This window comes from Perissodus microlepis, chromosome 6 (assembly GCF_051167445.1).
Source record: "Perissodus microlepis isolate ML-2025 ecotype Zambia chromosome 6, ASM5116744v1, whole genome shotgun sequence".
Classification (NCBI taxonomy): domain Eukaryota; kingdom Metazoa; phylum Chordata; class Actinopteri; order Cichliformes; family Cichlidae; genus Perissodus; species Perissodus microlepis.
The window spans coordinates 31,893,767-31,917,649 of NC_140466.1; the positions used below are offsets into that span (position 1 = coordinate 31,893,767).

Below are 23,883 nucleotides of genomic sequence, written 5' to 3' on the forward strand. Positions count from 1 at the left end.
GAACCCTTTCAACAAACATACTTGAGATTAAATATTTTATTCACAGCAGTAGTTATAAACAATTCCTTCCATGTTTAATAAGACACTAACTCCCACAACACTCCCAAAACAGGACGTAAATACGGTGACATCATCAGCTGGTTTCTGACGTGTCATTTTGAAGCCTCGCGATTTTCACCGTCACTACTTTCAAACAACCGGATGAGGGTAAATACAGCGTTATAACTTCTGAGTGTTGCGGTTTAAATTGTGTACATGAACCTGTCGTGTCAAAATGCTCCAACTAGCGAACTGTTAACGAGGACATAAAAAGCGTAAGCACCTGTCGGCTTCTATATTACCAGATGTGTCATTGTCAGTGTGAATGGATAGTTCGTTAACCAGAGTGCTTTAGTGCATGGACAGCCTGCAGAGTGCAGCCGCACTGAACTCTTACGCTCGTGTTTGTGTGTTTGTTGCGCCAAGGAGTAAATAAAATAAGTTATTATAGTTATACACAACTCAAAGTGCCTTTGCGTCTAAGTGAAATGTTGGCGGCATTTCTGAGGTGATTAATGTCGTGGGCAACATCACCATAACGGAGATGTCTTAACTTTGATGAAGATACACGGGAGCGCACGGCTCGGGGGAGGAGGGGGGGATTAGTACAATGGAAAAATCTGAAAGATTGTGGATTTTCCACTGACACCAACTGAAAGATGTGTGTTTAAGCCAAAATCTGCAGGTGGAATTGTCACTGCACCCCAATGATTAATCAAACTATTCACAGAATCCATGGAAAATTTTACTAATGATAAAGTACAGGATGCTTCAATGCATTATTTTAGGAAAATGTTAAACTGTGGATCCAACAATAGGTAGCACTGTCAAGAGTGAAGTTGACAAAAAATGTGTTTAGCTGAAAGATACATCTCCAGAGAAGTAGTGGAGCTCTACAGGATGAAATTAGGAGGGTGAGTAAAAGAGTGGACAGAACATGGTCAAGTCAGCTGACAGCTCCGCAAAGTGTGTTTCCTACAGCAGCAAACAGGATTCAAGAAGTGACAGTAAGTTTTCAAGATCTGTGGTCAGAGTAGGAAAACAAGCCAGTAGGACTCTGAGTGAAGCAAACCGTGCATTTGAAGTCATGGAGCTTGTGACCAATTCAGTCATTCAAGATTGAATGTGACCTGACTCTCCCTTAGTTAAAGGAAGTATTGAAAACACATCAAAAAACTCATGACTTTGAATAACTCGTTGTGTTTGCATTGTGATAGCTCTGAGGAAGGGATCAGTGCAGCACTGCACAAGAGACAGTGAGGAAAGCTAGCCATCACTGTTCATGGGTCCAGAACTGCACCAAAATATAATTCTCCATTCCTGAAAGTTTGAGCTTTTAGCAGTGAGGGAGGCAATTTATTAAAGATTTTGAGAACATATGTATTATGGTCTCTACTGTTTATACAGTCAATAATGTATTAATCCTGTGTGTCTATCCTAGGAATTCTAGTCAAAAGCACCTAACTGAGAGCATTCACACGATGGGGTGAGCAACAAGTGTCCAGAGCGCCGCGATGAAGACAGAGTGAAACAAGTTTCAAAGAAGAGGAGATACTCTCTGACCCTCTAGGTAATGGCACATAGATAAACTGAGACATATGTGAAGCATACAGTGGGTCTGTGTAAAGGCTTATTGGGTAGAAACAGGGTCAAAACCAGGGGTGTTTTATACAATTATATCTGGCCCATGAGATAATCTCAATTATTAATGGCTTGTTGTATGTGGGAGCCGAAACCATGCAGGCAGACAGTGTTGGGGAGTAACGGAGTACACATACGTTACGTATTTAAGATACAAAATATGAGTAACTGGTCGTGTCCAAATTCATAGGCTGCATCCTCCTGAGGACCCGGCCTTCGCGGCCTACGTGGGCCGGATTCTCCGAAGGGCGGGTAGCCCGGAAGTGAGCTGTTGTGAAACTGGATGGTCTAGCCTTCAGTTTTGCATTACCAGCTGTCTCGGTGGAGTTTAATAAACTCAACCGTTTGTTTCTTGCTATGTAAAACATAACAGGACATTGGCTTAAATTCTCAAACCATCTCACATTTCTGTTTAATCAGTTTTCTGTTTGACGTTGATTCAACTGTGTGAAAACTATCACTTTAATGTCAGCCCAACCAATTTACTCACGAACAAATAAAACACTGAAAAAAGCCAAACAATAACATTTTTAAGTTATCCAATTGACTTATATATCATGTTTAACCTGAGTAGCGAAAGACCGTGAGGGGTTTGAAAACGATGTGCCGGGATTTCGCTGTTCTTGCCCCGGCTAGCTATCGAGCTGGTGGCTAACAGACATCTCCGAAAACGTCGGAGCACTTTTGCAAATATGTGAAAGTCTTGATAAACCGAGCAGATATTTGAAGTTCACACAGCTACATTCTCGCCTGAAAATATGTTAAAAGTTTATTTTGTGACCCAGAAAGAGTAATAAGAGTAATATTAAATCTAAGTAGCTGCCGCCATTGTTGGAAACTGGAATTGGCTGGGCCATGGGATATGGTGGGCTACGAAGGACACACCCGACCCGTCCTTCAAATCTGGGGAAAAGGAGGACACATTTGTCGGCTGCATTCGGAGGAGTCTGCGAATTTGGACAGCCTTCGTCACGTCGCTGTGACGTAATCTGCCTACAAATGCGGCCTAAGGAGGATGCAGCCTATGAATTTGGACACCCCCACTGTATTCCGTTACAGGTACTGTTTTAATAGGTGGTAATCAGAATACAGTTACTTTGATGAAATAAATAAAATACACATCATTTCCCGTTTAATATGTTAGGCAATCCCCTCTCTATGCATTCTCCAATTTTGGTGATTTAACGCAGTCGGGCGCAGGTTTAGCTCGGTTGGATGAGCATGTAGTCATATATCGTATGGCTGAGAGCGGTCGGTCCGGTTTCAAGTACGACTCGCTGCCCCCTTTTTTTTTACCCGATGTATAAATCATGGCAATCCTCCTGGCACTTAACAGCATAAACTATTTTTGTTAGGAAACCTGGGTCGTTTTGGGTTTTGATTATTATTGTACTTTTATTTTGCCTTTATTTATTATTTCTAGTATTTTGGGGTTTTTTTTAGTGTTCTGCTTTCGGTCTGTTCCTTTGTTTCTCTGTCTCCCCTGTCTGCTGTATCCCCTTGTCAAGTCTGCGTCTCTGTGTTATGTTTCCTGTTGTACTTTGAAGTCCGTGTCTCAGGTTATGGTTTTGCTTTCCCTGTCTTGTTAGCCCTGATTTGCCCCAGCTGTGGTTCCCTTCTGTCTCTCATTCACTGATTGCTCCCTCTGTGTATTTAAGCCCTCTTTTTTTAAAGTCAAAATTCCTCCACAGCGCTGTAAATTGGAGATAAAGTATCGGAATTTCAGGAGTAGGACCACACCTCCAAACATGCTCCTTCCGGTTCTTTTTTATATATTTTCCCCCAGTTCAAGCTGTTCATTCTCGTTTACGTGCAAACAGAGTCCGTTCTCGGCGAATACCTTAACACAGCTTATCACTCAGGAGTAACATAATTTTACTCACCTGTCCAGTCGTTTACAATCACCCTTTCGTCTGTCAACGCATCAGACGAAGAACTACTTAGCTCTGCATTTGGTGTTTTCCTCCTCAATCCAAGAATCACACTGAACGTCACGGCAGCACTTCCGAGAGACCGAATGCCGATGGCCATTCCGGGAAACTTCCTAGCAGTTTTTTCGCCACCTGACATACGATCTGTTATGTCGATCCATCCAGTCGTCTTATCTCCGCTAAATCCAGTCTAGGATGCTGAAGGCGTGTGCTGCTGAACTCGGGGAGCCGCTACAACAAATCTTCAGCCTCAGCCTGCCACTGTGGAGAGTACCTGCCCTCTGGAAGACCTCCTGCATCATCCCGGTCCCCAAAAAGAACCGGCCCAATGAATGACTTCCGACCGGTGGCACTGACGTCACATCTTATGAAGACTCTAGAGCGGCTCTTCCTCAACCTCCTCCAACCACAGGTACAACATTCCCAGGATCCACTACAGTTCGCCTACAAGGCGGATGTCAGAGTGCAGGATGCCATCCTGTACCTCCTACACAGAGCCCACTCACATCTGGACAAGGGAAAAGGCACAAGATCGTGTTTCTTAACTTTTCCAGTGCCTTTACTACAATCTGGCCTTCTCTGCTCCAGGAGAAACTGAACAGGATGCAGGTGGACCCCTGCCTGGTTGTTTGGATCTCCAACTACCTCACTGATAGACCACAGTACGTCAGGCTGAAGGACGTCACGTCTGACACAGAGAAGAGGACATTAAAGAAACTGCTGGGCATCCTCTGCACATGGCCATAAATAACCAGAGGAGCCTATTCGGTGACAGGGTGCTTCTCCCAAAGTCAAGAAACTTCGTTGTCCCACACACCATCAAACTCTTTAACTCCTTGTTGGAGGGGAAACAGGGGGACAAAGGAGGGCGGGAACAACTGAGCTGTAGTGCTTTTTTTTACTGTGCAATATTTGTAATATGTCTGTGAAGGTTCTCAGTCATCCAGGTCATCGTAGTCAAAGGAGCTTGCAAAGAAAAGCGTCTGGACTTCTTTAAGTTTACTTGAAGACGTTTCACCTCTCATCCGAGAAGCTTCTTCAGTTCTAAGGTCAAATGGTGGAGAGTCCCAGATATAAACCTAGTGGGAGTATCCCCCCACAGAGGGACAAAAGGACCCCCTGATGATCTTCTAATCGCCTGAGCCAAGGTGTGAAACTGGGTGTGGGTCCCAATCAGCCAGAGTTTCGGGTGTGTTCATTGTGAAACCTGGCCCCACCTTATCATGCGAATTCCTGAGGTCAGATGGCCCAGGATGTGAGTGGGCGTTAAGGCGTCTGGGAAGGGATCTCAAAACTGGATTATAGATGGCAGAGAGTTGGTGTCGTAAACCCCCGCCTCTGTTCAAAGATGGTCGCTCACAGTGGACATAGATGGCTTCTTTCACTCCTCTTTCAAACCATCTGTCCTCTCTGTCCAAAATGTGAACATTGGCATCCTCGAAAGAGTGTCCTTTATCCTTAAGATGCAGATGGACTGCTGAGTCTTGTCCTGTGGAGGTGGCTCTTCTGTGTTGTGCCATGCGCTTGTGAAGTGGCTGTTTGGTCTCTCCAATGTAGAGGTCTGGGCATTCCTCGCTGCACTGTACAGCATACACCACATTGTTAAGTCTGTGTTTTGGCGTTTTGTCTTTCGGGTGAACCAGTTTTTGTCTGAGCGTGTTGCTGGGTCTGAAATGCACCGGGATGTCATGCTTGGAGAAAACTCTCCTAAGTTTTTCTGATACACCGGCTACATAGGGGATGACAATGTTGTTGCGTCTGTCCTTCTTATCCTCCCTCGTTGGTGTCTGGTCTTCTTTTCTGTGCCTCTTTGCTGACTTTAAGAACGCCCATTTAGGATAGCCGCACGTTTTGAGTGCTTCCTTTACATGTGTGTGTTCCTTCTTTTTTCCTTCAGGCTTAGAGGGAACATGTTCTGCCCGGTGGTGTAGGGTCCTAATTACTCCAAGTTTGTGTTCCAAAGGGTGATGGGAGTCAAAGAGGAGGTACTGGTCCGTGTGTGTGGGCTTCCGGTAAACTTCGATGTTGAGTTTGCTGTTCTCTTCAATGTGCACAGCGCAGTCCAGGAAAGGCAAACAGTTGTCCTTTGTGTCTTCCCTGGTGAACTTGATGTTTTTATCCACAGCGTTAATGTGCGCAGTGAAGGATTCCACTTCTTGTGTCTTGATTTTGACCCAGGTGTCGTCCACATATCTGTACCAGTGGCTGGGTACTCTTCCTTTGAAAGAGCCAAGAGCCTTCCTTTCCACTTCCTCCATGTAAAGGTTGGCTACAATAGGTGACACGGGGGAGCCCATGGCACAGCCATGTTTTTGTCTGTAAAAGCCTTCGTTGTATTTGAAATATGTAGTGGTGAGGCAGAGGTCTAACAGTGTGCAAATCTGATCGGGTGTGAAGTTGGTCCTGTCCTCCAAGGAGCTGTCTTCTTGTAGTCATTTTCTGACAGTCTCCACGGCCTCCGTGGTGGGTATGCAAGTGAAGAGAGAGACTACATCAAAGGACACCATGGTTTCATCTGGATCCAGGGTAAGTTTCTGGACCTTGTCGGTGAAGTCGGTGGAGTTCTTGATGTGGTGTGGGGTGTTCCCCACAAGAGGAGCAAGGATGGTAGCAAGGTGTTTAGCAATGTTATAAGTGGCTGAGTTTATGCTACTGACTATGGGTCTGAGTGGGACAGCTTCCTTGTGGATTTTAGGAAGTCCGTAGATGCAGGGTATGGCATCCCCTGGGTAAAGGCGGTGATATGTAAGGCGGTCAATAATTTTGTCCTTTTCAAAGTCTTGAAGGCAAACTATAACTTTCTTTTTGTAGCTGCTTGTGGGGTCTCGCTTTAAGGCTTCGTAGGTATTGTTGTCACTGAGGAGAGTAGTGATCTTTGTATGGTAATCTGTAGTGTTTAGGACCACGGTGCATCTTCCCTTATCAGCTGGTAAAACAGTGATGTTGTGGTCTTTGCTCAGGGAAGCGACGGCCTTCTTTTCCTGTATTGTGAGGTTGGATGGAGGGACTTTGGCACTGGAGAGCGTGGCTGAGACTTTCATCCTGATTTGCTCTGCTTCTGTCTGTGATAATTTATTAATCCGTATGGCAGATTCTGTGGCTGTGATGAGGTCCACTATGGGCAACTGTTGTGGAGAAATGGCAAAATTGAGTCCTTTGGCTAATACTCTCTTTTCAGGTTCAGTGAGAATCCTGTCTGAAAAGTTCTTAACCCATTTCTCCTGACTGACTTCAGGTGTGTTTTCTTCTCTGGGTTGTGTAGGTTCAGGATGAGGAGTGTGTGTTTTTGAAAGCAAGGTGTGAAATTTCCTGCGTTGTCTTTCTTTTCCTTTAGAGTGTTGGGCCCGCTGAGCCTTGTCCACAAACTTGTAAACCTCTTCTAAGATTGGAGAGGGTAGAAGGATTTCCAGTTCCTGCAGGGTCTGGCTGATCTTGATCTGGAGGGCATCTATGGTGAAATGGACCTGTCTTATCCTTTCACTTAAAAGGTGATTTTGTGCTCTCTGTAGAATCAAGTCTGCTCTGTATCCCCTGACAGTGGATCCAAGGCGCAGGCTCTTAGGAACAACTCTGCTTTGTCTACATCTTAGGTTGAAACGGAGATGGTTCCTATAATCCGCTAGTTTCCTTGATTCCCTTTCATACTCCCGCACCAGTTGAAGGGTGTTCCTCCCAAAATGTACGGCAATATGTCTGTGAAGGTTCTCAGTCATCCAGGTCATCGTAGTCAAAGGAGCTTGCAAAGAAAAGCGTCTGGACTTCTTTAAGTTTACTTGAAGACGTTTCACCTCTCATCCGAGAAGCTTCTTCAGTTCTAAGAACTTTTCAGACAGGATTCTCACTGAACCTGAAAAGAGAGTATTAGCCAAAGGACTCAATTTTGCCATTTCTCCACAACAGTTGCCCATAGTGGACCTCATCACAGCCACAGAATCTGCCATACGGATTAATAAATTATCACAGACAGAAGCAGAGCAAATCAGGATGAAAGTCTCAGCCACGCTCTCCAGTGCCAAAGTCCCTCCATCCAACCTCACAATACAGGAAAAGAAGGCCGTCGCTTCCCTGAGCAAAGACCACAACATCACTATTTTACCAGCTGATAAGGGAAGATGCACCGTGGTCCTAAACACTACAGATTACCATACAAAGATCACTACTCTCCTCAGTGACAACAATACCTACGAAGCCTTAAAGCGAGACCCCACAAGCAGCTACAAAAAGAAAGTTATAGTTTGCCTTCAAGACTTTGAAAAGGACAAAATTATTGACCGCCTTACATATCACCGCCTTTACCCAGGGGATGCCATACCCTGCATCTACGGACTTCCTAAAATCCACAAGGAAGCTGTCCCACTCAGACCCATAGTCAGTAGCATAAACTCAGCCACTTATAACATTGCTAAACACCTTGCTACCATCCTTGCTCCTCTTGTGGGGAACACCCCACACCACATCAAGAACTCCACCGACTTCACCGACAAGGTCCAGAAACTTACCCTGGATCCAGATGAAACCATGGTGTCCTTTGATGTAGTCTCTCTCTTCACTTGCATACCCACCACGGAGGCCGTGGAGACTGTCAGAAAACGACTACAAGAAGACAGCTCCTTGGAGGACAGGACCAACTTCACACCCGATCAGATTTGCACACTGTTAGACCTCTGCCTCACCACTACATATTTCAAATACAACGAAGGCTTTTACAGACAAAAACATGGCTGTGCCATGGGCTCCCCCGTGTCACCTATTGTAGCCAACCTTTACATGGAGGAAGTGGAAAGGAAGGCTCTTGGCTCTTTCAAAGGAAGAGTACCCAGCCACTGGTACAGATATGTGGACGACACCTGGGTCAAAATCAAGACACAAGAAGTGGAATCCTTCACTGCGCACATTAACGCTGTGGATAAAAACATCAAGTTCACCAGGGAAGACACAAAGGACAACTGTTTGCCTTTCCTGGACTGCGCTGTGCACATTGAAGAGAACGGCAAACTCAACATCGAAGTTTACCGGAAGCCCACACACACGGACCAGTACCTCCTCTTTGACTCCCATCACCCTTTGGAACACAAACTTGGAGTAATTAGGACCCTACACCACCGGGCAGAACATGTTCCCTCTAAGCCTGAAGGAAAAAAGAAGGAACACACACATGTAAAGGAAGCACTCAAAACGTGCGGCTATCCTAAATGGGCGTTCTTAAAGTCAGCAAAGAGGCACAGAAAAGAAGACCAGACACCAACGAGGGAGGATAAGAAGGACAGACGCAACAACATTGTCATCCCCTATGTAGCCGGTGTATCAGAAAAACTTAGGAGAGTTTTCTCCAAGCATGACATCCCGGTGCATTTCAGACCCAGCAACACGCTCAGACAAAAACTGGTTCACCCGAAAGACAAAACGCCAAAACACAGACTTAACAATGTGGTGTATGCTGTACAGTGCAGCGAGGAATGCCCAGACCTCTACATTGGAGAGACCAAACAGCCACTTCACAAGCGCATGGCACAACACAGAAGAGCCACCTCCACAGGACAAGACTCAGCAGTCCATCTGCATCTTAAGGATAAAGGACACTCTTTCGAGGATGCCAATGTTCACATTTTGGACAGAGAGGACAGATGGTTTGAAAGAGGAGTGAAAGAAGCCATCTATGTCCACTGTGAGCGACCATCTTTGAACAGAGGCGGGGGTTTACGACACCAACTCTCTGCCATCTATAATCCAGTTTTGAGATCCCTTCCCAGACGCCTTAACGCCCACTCACATCCTGGGCCATCTGACCTCAGGAATTCGCATGATAAGGTGGGGCCAGGTTTCACAATGAACACACCCGAAACTCTGGCTGATTGGGACCCACACCCAGTTTCACACCTTGGCTCAGGCGATTAGAAGATCATCAGGGGGTCCTTTTGTCCCTCTGTGGGGGGATACTCCCACTAGGTTTATATCTGGGACTCTCCACCATTTGACCTTAGAACTGAAGAAGCTTCTCGGATGAGAGGTGAAACGTCTTCAAGTAAACTTAAAGAAGTCCAGACGCTTTTCTTTGCAAGCTCCTTTGACCAATATTTGTAATATTTTTTTATATTCGACTGTGCAATAATCAATATGCAATAGACTCACTCAAATGTGCAATCCACTGGTATTCCTATTTATCCCTATTATATATTCTGTATTTATATATGTGTATATATGGTATATTTATGCTCATACCGCTACTCTCATTCCCTTTTATTTGGCATTCCAACTCTGTAACATGCAACTTCTGTCGGTGCTGTGCTACTGGAAACCGAATTTCCTGGAGGAACCCACCCGAGGGATTAATGAAGTGTCATCTAATCTAATCTCATCTCATCTCATCTCATCCCTTCTTGCACCAAGATGCCAGGTTCTTTCATTATCCCTCATTCACAGCAGCAAACGCAGAAGCAAGTGTAGCTGTTGCTGTTCTGTGAGTCTATGGTGCATGTGGTGTGATATGTCCATGTAGAAAGGACGGCACTGTGACGCTGGACTTGCCCGTACTCTGGGCTCCCTCTTTAGTCTGGCAACTGGTACAAAGAAAACAGCACACAGTCGTCATCAACAGTCTGAAAAGCAACTGCAACATTCAGTTCACCAGCTTGGGAGTATTTTCCTTTTTTTTCCAAACATAACACTTAACAAAAGACTAATATATATTTTTCCAACACAACATCGATAAAGTCTTTCTTTAATAGTTCTAGCTGAAACCAAACCTGTGATCATAAAGTGGCAGTATTATTTATTTATTTTTCTCCTTATGGTAACTAAGAGATGAGAGACATTATATCTCCTTTTTCCTAACCAACAACAACAATAACATATAAAAATAGCTTTTCTCTTATAAAACAAAATCATTCTTCATCATTTTTTTATACAACAGCATCAACTAAAACTTGTACTTAACAGCGCCTACCTGGTAAAGAAAAAAGCATACAGTCGCCATCAACAGTGTGAAAAGCAACTGCAACATTCAGTTCTGATAACAAGAATTAGAACTTGTAGGGCCCTTCAATTGACCCGTCACCCCACTAGGAAAATGATGGTATGACGGTATGACAGATTACGAGTCCAGCCCTATGGGGATTACACATTCTTCCCTAGCAGCTGGTGACTGTATCGAATTCACTATAGTAGACAGCTCTTCAGCAATGTAATCATGACATCTTGTGAGAAACCATGATACTGTCACGTCATGACACGAATGTCAAAGTCAATAAAAATCATCCAAGTCAACCAAGAAAATCTTTGATACTTGACATCAAAGGCAAAATACGGGCAAGACTGCATTTGGTGCCTAGTTCCCACATTATCCTTATTACTATTATTAGCTAAAGCCACTAGCCACTACCTTAATAATGGCTGAACAGATGGCCAATGTGCCTTCACATAATGTTATTTTACGCTGCTGCCCTTATTTCCACAGGGTTTCCTCAGTGGATGGATTCTTGTGCTTGATTTGGCAAAGATATAGTCCCAGATGCACCCCTTACGCAACCCTCTAAAGTTTCCTGGTGACCCACTGGGTAAAATGGTAAATGGCCTGTATTTGTATAGTGCCTAGTCCCTAAGGACCCCAAAGCGCTTTACACTACATTCAGTCATTCACCCACTGGTGATGGCAAGCTACATTGTAGCCACAGCCACCCTGGGGCGCACTGACAGAGGCGAGGCTGCCGGACACTGGCGCCACCGGGCCCTCTGACCACCACCAGTAGGCAACGGGTGAAGTGTCTTGCTCAAGGACACAACGACCGAGACTGTCGGAGCCGGTGCTCGAATGGCAACCTTCTGATGACAAGACAAACTGCTAACACTTGAGCCACGATCGCCCCTGCTAATTGCTAATAATAAAGCAACTGACAGTAACGTATGTGCCAGCCAGGTTAACACTTGTAAAAGTAGTTGTTGCATCACTCCTCCCAAAGTGTTCTTCAGTGTAAACATCCTCTACTTCAGCTATTAGTGAGGGGAGGCGATGTCTGCCTGTCTGTAGCACTGCTGTGTAAAGTTGTGTGTCAGCAGGTGTGTTGGTACTGACACTGTTGCAAATAAGTATCTAATCCAATAGTAATATTTTGTAGAAATTAGTAATGAGCCCTGTACTATACAGAGGTAAGAGATCTCCCAGCAAGAAGACATATTTCCCAAGGACTCTTTAAAAATAGCCTTAATAAAACAGAACTTATTATTTAAGTTTGAAAAGTCAAGAAAAAACAAAGACATGTTTGTGTGGCTGTTTAAACTGTTTAAGCACTGCTTTTGAAATCATACTACTTTCACTTCACTTATTTCACAGTCATAGTAACTATGAATTATTTTTAACACATAAAGAGTTTCACTTTAACAAGTCTACAAGGTGCTGTTCTACCTGCCGTTGGTGGCTTACATGTTAAGTAACTTGATAAAGAGTACAAAGGGGATTGAAAAACTCACATACTCATAGTGGCTGTTTCATTCTCAGATATGAAATGTCAAAACATGTGACCAACCATATCACTAAGTTACTGCCATCAGTAAAAAAAAAACCCAATGTGCGTAGCTTCTCTTTTCTTTGAACTCTCTTTCATAAGTCACACTAGATGATAGATATAAAGAAGTGTTATATAGGGCAAAGGTAAAGCCTGAATTATCTTACAGACACGGAAATGACAGAACACTGAACACACCCGGACTGGTAGGTTATTAATGTCACTTATTTTTATTTTATTATATTTTAGTTTAATAGAGAGGCAGTCTAAGAGCAAACTGCTCTATTGGGATGAAACAGAGGTCTTAAAGATAAGCTGGGGCCTGATTATTAATGACCTTGTATGTGAGGAGAATAATTTTAAATTATATTCTAGATTTAACAGGGAGGCAATAAAAGAACCAATATGGGAAAAATATGCTCTCTCCTTCACTGTTGGTGTTTTAGGAAGTTGTTAAGACAACTTGATAATAATGAATTACAGCTCATTATTATCAAAAGTATTGATTGTAATTTCACCTCTGCAATCACCATAGAGGATTTTAAATCAGACAATCAATATGTGCTTGGAGTGCAGACTTTCAGCTTTATTTCAAAATTCAAAGCAAAAGTTTTGTATCTGTTTATTATCTGGTATTAAAGCCATTTCTATACATCACCCAATGCTGTGTGTCCTCCACTGAGATGCTCTGCTAGGCCTTTACTGTTTGTGGGTCTCTTTGTCTTCAGTTTTATCTTCAGTAACTTAAAAGCATGCTGTATGCAGTCCTTGGAGAATATCCTTTTTTATTTGAGAAACTCTTGGGTTGTTATGCTTTTGCATCCATTATCTATTTGCATTATGAAGTGCTGGCCAGCCAATTCTGCAGCATTTGGCTGATTCTGAGCTGAGAGTATAAACCTGTACACTTCAGAATTTGTCCTTGCTATATCTATCAGCAGTGGCATCTTCACAGTGGCCCTGACCTCATGAGCTGTATCTTCCCTTCTGCATACGTTTGTCTCGTCATCCTTCTGGTACAAGTCCATCTTGGTTTCTCCTAGAGTCGTCTTCTCCTTCTTTCAGCTGCTTGTTTAAGAAATCATCACAGTGGATCATTGGCCTCCATTTCACCCTGCCCCGAGCATCCAGACTGTCTGGATGTTAGGACTCTTTTCTTCCTGTCTTCTTGTTTTTCTGCCTTGCAGCTCCATCTTTAACATCCACTCTCAAATATCCCTCCTCTGCACATGTGCAAACCATCTCAGCCTTACGTCTCTAACTTTGTCTCCAAACTGCTTAAGCTGAGCTGTCCCTCTGATGTTCTCATGTCTAGTCTCATTATTCTGGTCACTCACATCGAAACCTTAAGATCTTCAACTCTGCTACCTGTTAGTGCTACCATCTCCAAACACACATACACACATAAACCATACATACCAACTACCAACTTGTAAACCTTGCCTTTCACTCAGCTATATGTCTGTCACAAATCCTTCCTGACACTTGTCTCCACCCTGCCTGATCCCAAATATTTAAACTCATCCACCTTCACTATCTCCACTCCTTGCACATGTCTCTCTCTCATTCACATGCATTTATTCTGTTTTGCTTCTACTGACTTGCAGTCCTCTTTCTGACACCTGTAGAGCTGTTTTTCAGAAGGAGGCCTCACTGCTCCTCACTGATAAGCTCTTTCCCATAACTTCATGGTACGGATCCTCGGCTTTATCATTCTGTAGTTGCTAAGCTTTAGACAACACTGTCATACTTGAAAATGACCTCAGACATCCTCTCATTGTCCAGGATTGTGTTTAACAATATGATCAGCCATTTCCTCCTTACTAATCATCTGCACTTACTGATTCACTAACTCTCTCTAGATCCTTTACCACCTGTTTGAAGCTGTGGCCTCAGATGCCTTTCAACCACTCATGTAAAGAAAAAACACCTAATAAGAAAGGAAGGAAGGGAAAGCAGACTTTCTGGGTAGTGAATGACGTTTTGTGTTTTTTTTAACAGTGGAAAGAAAATTGTTTTCTGTGAAGAGAAGAGGGTTAGGATGTGGTTTGAGCCTTTAGTGTGTATTTGTGGTTATCTTGCTTCTGACTCAGTGAGGCAAAAAGAAAGCGATAAGAGGGTCATCTTTCTCACTTTTTTCTTGTAATGCGTTAGGGGAAGTCCAAAAGTCAGAAGACGATATAAATAAAGAGAACATATGCTTCACAGCTCTGTGAAAATGATAAGAACCAGTTAGAACACAAAGATACTTTTTTTTTAAATGTCATGGTCAATCATCATGACACTGCTGGGCTAATGAAATTTGCTTCAGCTGTGGTTTTCTTGCATTTATATTTAATGCACCATGTTATTAGTAATCTGCAGGCACTTTACAGGTCACACACTTACCTGGCCAACTCATCTGCATGAATCATCTGATGTAGACTAAAGAATGAAAAGACAAGCAGTGAGAAACCACAAACAACAAACAGTGGGAAGGTTGGTGTGACAGTAATCAGAAACATGTTTCTGGAGCTGGAGACACTTACAAACAGGTACAGAGTGAGGAAGAAGCCAGACTACAGGAAAGAGAAGCCACACAATGATCACAGATGGGATCACAGAAATGCATGGGAGGAGAAAGAAAGGAGAGCGGAAGGAACGTGAAGTGCATCATGGGAGATCTAGCTGAAAGAAGGCAGTGCCAAAGACTTGATCTGAGGATATGATGGAATTAAAAATAAATAAGATTGTCCAAGGGTAATCACAATGAGAGTACTTGAGGCAGAGGTTATACCAAATTTAGAGCTATATAAATCTAGATTTATATTGATCTGTTGTCTTTACATAGTATCGATTCAAGAAGCTCAGTATTGTCTGAATTATTTAGACAATTATGACTTTAAGACATGCTTAAATTGGACTAAATGAACATTTTGTCTGGCCTCATAGATAAATATAGCTGGGCTCTGACATCACAGCAATGAAAATGCATGCAGTACTTTAGTGATATTGTTGAAGTTAAGCATGAATAAAGATGAGTGTCAGCACAGAACCTCATGTAACCCCATGATGAACTTTTTGTGTTTAAGTTCTATGAAAAAACTGGAATCTGCCTGAAAGGTTTAAATGCAGAGGATTTCAGTACAGGAATAAACAAAGAGCTGCTTCACATCAAACACTATGTGACATGTTTCAACCATTGGGTAGATTTGGCAGAGTAAAAGTTCAGCTTCTATACCAACACTGAGGAGCAGATCAGGTGGTCAGAACATTTGCATGTGCATAGACCAGAAAACAAAGCAAATATAAGCAGACTCACAACATAATGTACAACAATAAGTTTCTTCCTTCATGAAATTTATCTTGGCTTGATTGGGTCTCTTCCATTTTTTTTTATCTCTTGTCATTTCTTGTTCTGTACAGTTTCAGAGCTTTTATCTTGTTAAAGTACTGAATGCCACGTTGTCACCTTGAGCACCCATGAGCGCTCACTGCAGAGCCTCCCAGTTTGCATGAAACTTTGATATTTATAACAGTAGATCAGGAAGGAAGTGCTATTTCCTTCATGCATTTGGACCACCTGTTACAGAAACCATAAACTGCTTTCAAACATTTTTGTGAGTTGCAGCACACGACTGAAAGCTTTGAAAGCTCATTTTAAGAGGATCAGTCAGCATAATTTCCTCTTTCACACCTTTTATATCAACTTGAAAAGTTTTGAGCAGGAAGTGAACCTATCAGATTAATGGAACATTTGAGTTCTCAGAACGATCCACAGTTTTTGTTCTATAGAAGATGTGATCTGAAGATCTTCTTTATGAGTCTGGCTCTATGTTTGGGGCAAAGCTGGAATATCTAATGTGACGTGATATTTATTATGTGAATGAGAATCTAAACAAACTTCAGTACTATGCTGTTTAAACTTAATATGTTTGTATTGAACACTATGAAAAGAAAAGTTTGTTTGAAATGTGTTCCTGCAAAGATAAAATGCTTTAAGTCAGTTAATGCATAATGAGAACACATTAGGTGAGGATGTGGGTGTTTGCTGGTTAGCTTGCTCTTAGCTGCAAAACCACAAAAAGCACAAATCCACACAAACACACAGTTTAAATGTCAATGTGGTCCACATACAAAGGGAGCTACTGCTAATACTTATAAATAGTGCAGTGTGTGTGTGTGTGTGTGTGTGTGTGTGTGTGTGTGTGTGTGTGTGTGTGTGTGTGTGTGTGTGTGTGTGTGTGTGTGTGTGTGGCCAAAAATACAACAGGGTGGGGGAACTGACAGGCTGTACTAAAGTCAAGGAATATTCAAAAACTGAAGCGACAACCCAGAACAGCCAGTTTCCACCTGATGCTGCATGCTTGAAGTTATCAGCTCAGAGTTATACAGACAGGTGCACTGCAGGTACTGTTATATACAACCGTTTATAAGTTGAAGAATCAGATTAGATGAAACTAAAGGGTTACAAGGCTTCAACTGAAACACTCAGAAGCTCAAATGTTCGTCAGAAGAGCTCTGTGGGTTGTGATCGAGAGATGATCTAGATTTGTGGCTGTAGTTCTGGCAGTGACCTCACAGAATTCGCCTGCCTTTTTTGTCTTGTCAGTTTAGTTGGTTACATTTGATACGTAAACAAAGTAACACCCTCATGTGATGCTCTTTGACAGGATATCAGGTGAAATTAAGTCAGCAGTTGGAAGCAGATCAGTTGCAGCTCAGCCAGCAGGTAAGTGTCACTGACTGAAGTCTTTTAATGGACAGCGTGTGTGCTTTAATGTACAGGTATTATTATTTTTATAAGAGAATTGTATTATTACAATTACAATATTAAAAATGTTTTACTGTTTCTTCAGTTTAAGATTCAGTGCAAATTTCTTTTGTGTAAGAAAACATCCAGGAGATCAGGTTGTTGTTATTTATGTATCAGTTTTATTTGATTTGACATGGTGGAGCAGATCAAACCAAGTGAACACAAACCGAGCAGCCAACAGTTTGTGAGGCTGTGGTAGAGATGCATGTCTGAAAGAAAAGACCACAAATTCAACAGCAATGGAAACATTAATTTTAGAAGCGCTTCATGTAAATTATGATTTCAATTCAATTTTATTTTATGTAGATGTCTCCAAACCACAATAACAGTTGCTGAACAGCACTTTGTATTGTATATGTATTGACTGTTTGGAGAAATAAAACTGTGTCGTCTCTAATCATGTTGCTAACATGGTAACATTTTGTTTTATGTGTTTACCTTTGCAGGATGACAAGAATCAGAAAGCAGTCAGTCAATACCTAAAGAAACTACAGTCCTTCAAGTCTTCCAGTCACAGTCACGAGTCACCATCCCAGCAGCCTCTAAGAAAGAAAACTGTCGACTTAATGGAGAGAAATAAGAAAACCGTTTCCCTGTTTATTCTGCTGCCTGTGCTGCTGCTCTGCAGAAGTGATAAGTGTCCCAGGCTTCCAGAGAGTTAGTCTTTATTCCTCTTTATTCATGTTTAACTGATTTTAAGATCTGTTGTTTGACATATTTACTCATTTTCATTTAATCTCTCCTGTTTTAATTCTCACAGATCTCACTTGCTACACTGACTACAATAGAAACATCACATGTTTGTGGAACAGCAAATACGTGTCTGATGACACTGCATGCACCATACATGCTCAATATAAATCTCACCGCCGGTAAGGAGCTCAATCACAAAGAGAAATCCTCAACACATAAAACTCACAATATATAAATCACACCTGTCATCATGTGCACCAAAAAGAGATTAATACTGTTTTTCTCAGTTCTTACAGCGCTTCCTGTGACCTAAAGTCTGTTGATGTCTCCAGACCAGCCCTGAAGAAGTGCTCCCTGATCTTTGAAATTGAATACACTGTGAGTGTGTGGAAAAAATCTAGTTGTTTTCAACACCCTGGGATACAATTATATGCCCTATATTTCAGTTGAATTATGGGTCAGCGCTAATATTCTGCAGATGGCCTCATGGCAGTCATTGCATCCTTCACAATAGTGTGACAAAATCAAAAGGCTAATATTTCATTTTACCTGCTACCTGATGCACTCAGGTCATCCTCTGTCTAAAAGAAGCTTCATCTCTTCTGTCTTTATGGCTGCTCTCTGTTTATACCAAGTCTATTATCTGATTGGATATTTGTGACTCCAATTTTGAATTTAAAGCAAAATTGAAGTTTGCCAAACAGAAACTTCTGTAATAAATAAAATTAATTTACTGCTGTCATAAACAGTAAATAGTTTTAATTTTTTTTTCCAGTTTCAGTCTTTCCATCAGTTGTCCCTTAATCTGAGCTGCAACCAAATGAAGAGTGTAATCGCTTCCTTCATGCCATCCTGTCACAGTGAGTATAAATACTGGCTCTTTGTGATTTACAATGCGAGCTATTCATGGTGACCTAAAACAACTGTGTGTGTGATCTTGCAGTAAAGGTGAATCCTCCTGCAGAGCCAAAAGTCAACTTCACGTCTGTTTCCTGGTTGTCCCAAGTCCCCAAACATGAAAGGATCAGTTCATACAGAAGTGAATTGCAGTGGAAGAAGCAGGATCAGTCATGGAGTGTAAGTTTAGATTTTATGACACAATGTGAACAAGTTTAAGTATAAAGTTGAGATCGTGAAAGATCACATGTGAAACAAGATTCGTTCTCAACCCCGCACTGGTTTCTGTTTCAGGATACCGCTGTGCACAAAAAACCTGGCATTCAGTGTGAGCAGGAGTGCAAGGCAGAGCTGGAGCCAGATTTGCTGATACAAGGCGAGAGGTACGAGGCACGAGTTCATGTGCAGTCTGTTGAATCTCAACTCGAGGGAGCCTGGAGTGACTGGAGCCCCACTGCATCGTGGGAGTCACCAGTAGGGAAAATAAAACCACCATCAGGTACATTTATCTCAACATGTTTTGTTTAACATAACATACCAATATCAAAACCTTTCCAATTCATTCATGCTGAGCATGATTACTGCAGTATGAAATAATTATGTATATGGGAAAATGTTTAAAGTTTGAAGTGTGTTGGTGTGTAATACACAGCATAGAGGGGAAGAAGTCATTGTGAAAAATGTCCAATGCTGTAATATAACTCACAACCTTCAACATACAAGGGAAAAGTGAAGGAGTGGTAACTGCCACTCAGCCACTAAGGGAGAGGTGAGAGAGAGGGCTGGCTCTCCATTCAAAGTCAATAGGACTGATCTAGGAATGGTCTGTCTACAACAAACACTCGTTAGCCACCAAAGAAGAAGATAAATGGCAGACAACAATAACACATACTACCAATATTACAACTACATTAATTCTCAGATTCAAAAGTATCAATGTCCACATCTGGCCTGTTTCCTTGAGTTGATCAAAGTGTTTAGTTTCCATTCGGTAGCTTTTCATGGGAACATAAAATATGCAGTCCATATGGGTCACCAGTGCAAGACCTTGAATGGGCTAAAAACCAAAAGAGACTTATCATAGAGGTCCTACAACAATTAGAGGGTTGTCACATCAACAACTCAGCAGCTTCATGGCACTGGCATGCATGGCTGCTGATGGAAATAGTTACCTGGTCTCTACTGGTGAATGCTTACAGAGCAGCTACAGCAACAACAATACTTTCTTTTCTGATTCAGTCAAATATTACAAACTCACAGGATGGGCCTGTAATGACCCAAAACATGCAGCAAAAGGAACAGAGATGTTCATAAAAGGACAAATCGGTCACATGACCCCAGCCCAACATGGCGTACTTTTCACTTAGTGAAGACAGACAGAAGAAAGACCCAGAAACAAACAGCAACTGAAGGAGGCTGCAGTAAAGGGAAGAAATGGCATTTTGAAGGTTTCTGACTTCAGACAGTCACATACAAAAGATTTGCACTCAAGGATTAGTAATAATAATTAAATGAAGGGCATAACTGAAAATGTCTGTATTTTTATATTCCATGCACTTCATGCAAAATGTATCCTTAGTCTCTTGAATAATAAATCACAGTCACATCTTGATTTCTATTAAAATTCACTGTATCGGCCTGCAGAAGCAAACTTGTCTGTGTCTCATGGACTTGGCTGTATGACCCAGTGTTCTCATGTTTCTGAGCCACTGTGACCTATTCTGTCCCATATTTTTCAGGTAATACGTTTGTTGTTCCTGTAACGATAGTCGGTGTGGTGGTGTTGCTGGCAGGCCTGCTCTTAAGCACTCACAAAACCACCCGGTACGTGAGCACGGACACAAGTTTCTATGGCAAATAATATTATTATCATTTCTTCTAATTTGATGTAGTTATTTTCTGACAACTCTGGTTTATTTTTATTTTTTAGGGTTTACATAATAAAGAAAATCAAAGGTCCACCCATACCAGACCCAGGAAAATCCTTCCTGCGAGAAATCCAGGTATGAACCGCAGATATTTCCTCTGTTATAACATGTTATTATTACATGTTAATATTCCATGCATTAGATAATACTGTGGCAACTTCAGGGCAGTAAACATAACATTTATGAAATACTGTGGTGAATTTGTTTGGAGTAAATTAAATTATTACCAGATATTCAAAGCTGTGTTTTAGCCAATAGTTTTAGTGCAATAGTGACTCTTCTTTAGGGTAGGGTTAAGAGTAGAGTGCTTCATCACAGTGTTAAAATAAAATGCTGGATAAGTTCATGGGAAAGTCTATTATACAATGATTTAATTTTCGTTCAGTACAGTTTTATTCATGCAGCACCATTTAACAACAACAGTCACCTCACAATATTTTCTCTGTTAAACTGTTGCCTGCTGGGAACAAGGCTCACTGTATAACCACAGAGGTGGACTGCATCAGGGTCTAATTTTCATGTCTAAAAATATTTATTTAAAAAAACTCTGTAAAGTAGCAGGGAGCTACAGAGAGTTTAAGGAGTCTAAAAGCAAAACAAAATAAGCTAATGTAGCTTAAAAAGCAGACCAACACAACATGTACCATAAAAAGACAGAGCATTGCAGATAGATGTGAACTCTGTGGGAGGTGGAACCAGACAGACAAAGTGACTCACTGATCCAGCCACAGACTTATGACCTTTATGATCCAAGCAACTCAAATTCACTAAAGTTTGAGTGAAGCACCCCAAACACCTGATGCTTTCCTATTTAATTCCATTAAAGTGCAGATTGATAATTTTATATATTTCAAATCTTTCTAATCGCTTCTGTTCTGTGACTTTCTCTCCTCCAGAGTGGGTTCCCCAGTGAATACTTTCACTCCTTCTTGAAATCAGTGGAAATGATCACTGTAGAATTAACCTCACCTGTGGATGCTGCTGTGGCCTACGAGCCAGATGAGAAGATGGTGTTGAACAAAGGCAGCTATGACTCCACCAGCTCCAGCTTCACTAACCCAAGTTACTCTGAGCTTTGTAGCCCTCCTCCTATTTCCTCACTCACTGCTGGGAATCTGAAGCCCTGTGCGGCTGACACGCCTTATGGTCCTGTTGGTGCTCAGGGTGAAGGAAAAAGCGCAGAACAGGAAAGTGATGAAGCGAGAGAGAAAGAAAAGGAGACGTTAATGTTGCTGCTCAAAGGCAGCAGTAACAGTGAGCCAGTGCAGGTGATTTCAGACTACGAGAAAACTGAGAGGCTCGACAATGATCGATTTAGGCTCCAGAGTCTAGATTCAGGCATGTGCAGTTGTGCAGAGGTCAGTGAAGAGAGCATGGAGGCAGATAGCATCAATATGACTAATAGCCATGATGAGGAACCTGAGGCTGAGGAAGAGAAGGAGGGAGGGAATAAACAAAAGGCAGATTTTCAGAGGCTGTTTGGAAGCAGCGGAGGTGTGTTTGGCAAGTTTATTCAGGTTTGCTCTGATTATGAGCGAGTGGAGAAACAGCAGGCTGACAGCCCGGAGCTTCCCAGCTTCGATTCAGGTGTTAGCAGTGGGGGAGAGGAGCAGCTGAGTCAGGATGAGGGCATGGAGGATGTTGATAAGTCCACTGAATCTACACGCTTCCTGTTTCCACCTCATCCTTCCAGTGCTTTACCATGCTCCCTGCTCTCTTTTCCTCAACTGCCTCTGAACTTGCCTGGGCCACGACTGAGTCCAGCGTTGCAGCTCCAGCCAGGTCACATGACACAGGGGTTTGCTCTGATGTCAACAGGCAGGTCGGTGGAGCCCTCTGGTGATGGATATATGCCAGTGAAACAGGAGGGCTGAGAACAGACAGCAGGCTCAACTAGCAGGACAAACTAGCATGTAGCACATGTGTCACACCCAATCCGGTCGTTAAGTGATGACGTGACAAATCCTACTTCCGGGCCTAAAGTAGTCTGCGTTTAATATGGCTTTTGTGTTGTTAACATGTTTAATGTTTTGTATTTTCTTCTATTTAATCTCAAAAAGCTCCTAAAACAGTCAGTGATCACTGTTGACCTCCCTCGGCTTTTAATACCGCTAATCATTTATTTAAGCTCAGTTTTTAAAACCTTAGGATGTAACTACAGCCCAGCCCATGCAGCAGTATATGAATGACTAACCTCATATTGTGGATGGATTATCTCAGTTGTTCTCGTGGCTGAAGTTTGGTCCTTTTACAGCATCCTGCCATGCGATTACATTTGTTCCTGACCACCGATAACACTCACGTTAACTTTTATCGAGTGGGAAAAAAGTTAGCTTGTTTATATTATGCTAACATAGCAGTGTCGCTAGCGGTCACGTAGCGCATCATTATATACCAGCTAGCCAAACTTCAGTAACCCTACAAACGTCACTGCTGTTTAGTTTTCTGTCTTCATTTATGTTGGAAGTCATAACAGAGCTGTACGTTTTAATTTGTTTCCAAAACCCCGCAGTCAGGACATGCTATATTGTATTTAGATAGAAGCTAGTGAGCTAACTTCCTGCTAACTTCTAACTCTGTTAAATGTCATAAATTCCGTTTTCATGGATGCCTGGATGTTAAACTCAATTGTTACACCTGGTAGAGCAGAACGCTGATCATTTTATTAAAGATGAAAGACTTCAGACAGTTTTTCAACTCTCAGTAATGCCATAGTGATCGTTTGATATATGGACCTGCAGCGGAGTTTAGGCCCAGCCACGGCTAGTGACGTCAGACTTAACGACCGGATAAGTTCTCAGGAAAATGTAACATCACATAAAACTTTATACACTTCACGTTTTTCAGCAGCGCTGGTGGCGATATTCATAAATGTATTTTCCTTTATCTTTTATATTTAAACAAAATAATTTTTCATATATCTGAACTTTGCACTTAAACTGTTACTGTTAAAAACCAAATGTATTATCTAATGAGAAACTAAACTCAAATTAATAATAATGTGGTTATAATAATAAAAGTGTTTGCGTTTATATTGTGGTTTTAGTGAGATCATCTAAATGGCATGTACTGAAACAAATGTTGGTAAAGGAATATAAGTTCCAGATAGGTGAGTTTGTGAACTAATGTTATTATCATGATAATCACATATTAACCATAACCAGGATATTTGAAGATGAAATGTCTAGATGTAACAGATCATTAATAGCATAAATGACTTATATAAGAACTTGTATTTGTTTTATAAAAATTATTTTACCTTTTAAAAAAATAAATATATGTATACGTCTGTAATGGAATGGAAGTATGTCAATGACAAATAGTCTAACAGTTCGCATTATTGTTTTGATCTTGGTTTCCCTGTATGTTGTAGACCATCAAGTCAGTTGTAAAACATGTTGTTTACTGTGATGAACTTCACAATAAAATAAATGACAAGTGTAAATAGCTTGTGGGCCTTT

General features: G+C 41.9%; 1 protein-coding gene across 3 annotated transcripts; it reads left to right on the plus strand.

Annotated features, from left to right (window-relative positions):
- Positions 1-135: 135 nt before the first annotated feature.
- On the plus strand, positions 136-23,867 carry LOC146386010 (uncharacterized). 3 transcript variants are annotated; one of them, XM_084932020.1, is made up of 12 exons: positions 136-207; positions 1,481-1,609; positions 16,762-16,820; positions 17,351-17,561; positions 17,665-17,776; positions 17,885-17,975; positions 18,373-18,457; positions 18,541-18,674; positions 18,789-18,993; positions 20,234-20,318; positions 20,425-20,497; positions 21,319-23,867. In XM_084932020.1, exons 4-12 carry the CDS (start codon positions 17,471-17,473, stop codon positions 22,294-22,296), a joined length of 1,854 nt encoding a protein of 617 aa, XP_084788146.1. In that variant the 5' UTR covers positions 136-207; positions 1,481-1,609; positions 16,762-16,820; positions 17,351-17,470; the 3' UTR covers positions 22,297-23,867. The 3 variants fall into 3 exon arrangements, with proteins under 3 accessions (XP_084788146.1, XP_084788145.1, XP_084788147.1); XM_084932019.1 differs by having other exon boundaries at positions 173-314; XM_084932021.1 differs by lacking the exons at positions 136-207; positions 1,481-1,609 and adding an exon at positions 16,423-16,498.
- The last annotated feature ends 16 nt before the right edge of the window (positions 23,868-23,883 follow it).

What these genes read in the sequence shown, in the direction of transcription:
- LOC146386010 (XM_084932020.1), top strand. Translation starts at nt 17,471, where the DNA reads ATGGAGAGAAATAAGAAAACCGTTTCCCTGTTTATTCTGCTGCCTGTG. An exon ending in CAATATAAATCTCACCGCCG is followed by an intron (nt 17,777 to 17,884) that starts GTAAGGAGCTCA and finishes TGTTTTTCTCAG; the next exon opens with TTCTTACAGCGCTTCCTGTG. An exon ending in CTTCATGCCATCCTGTCACA is followed by an intron (nt 18,458 to 18,540) that starts GTGAGTATAAAT and finishes GTGATCTTGCAG; the next exon opens with TAAAGGTGAATCCTCCTGCA.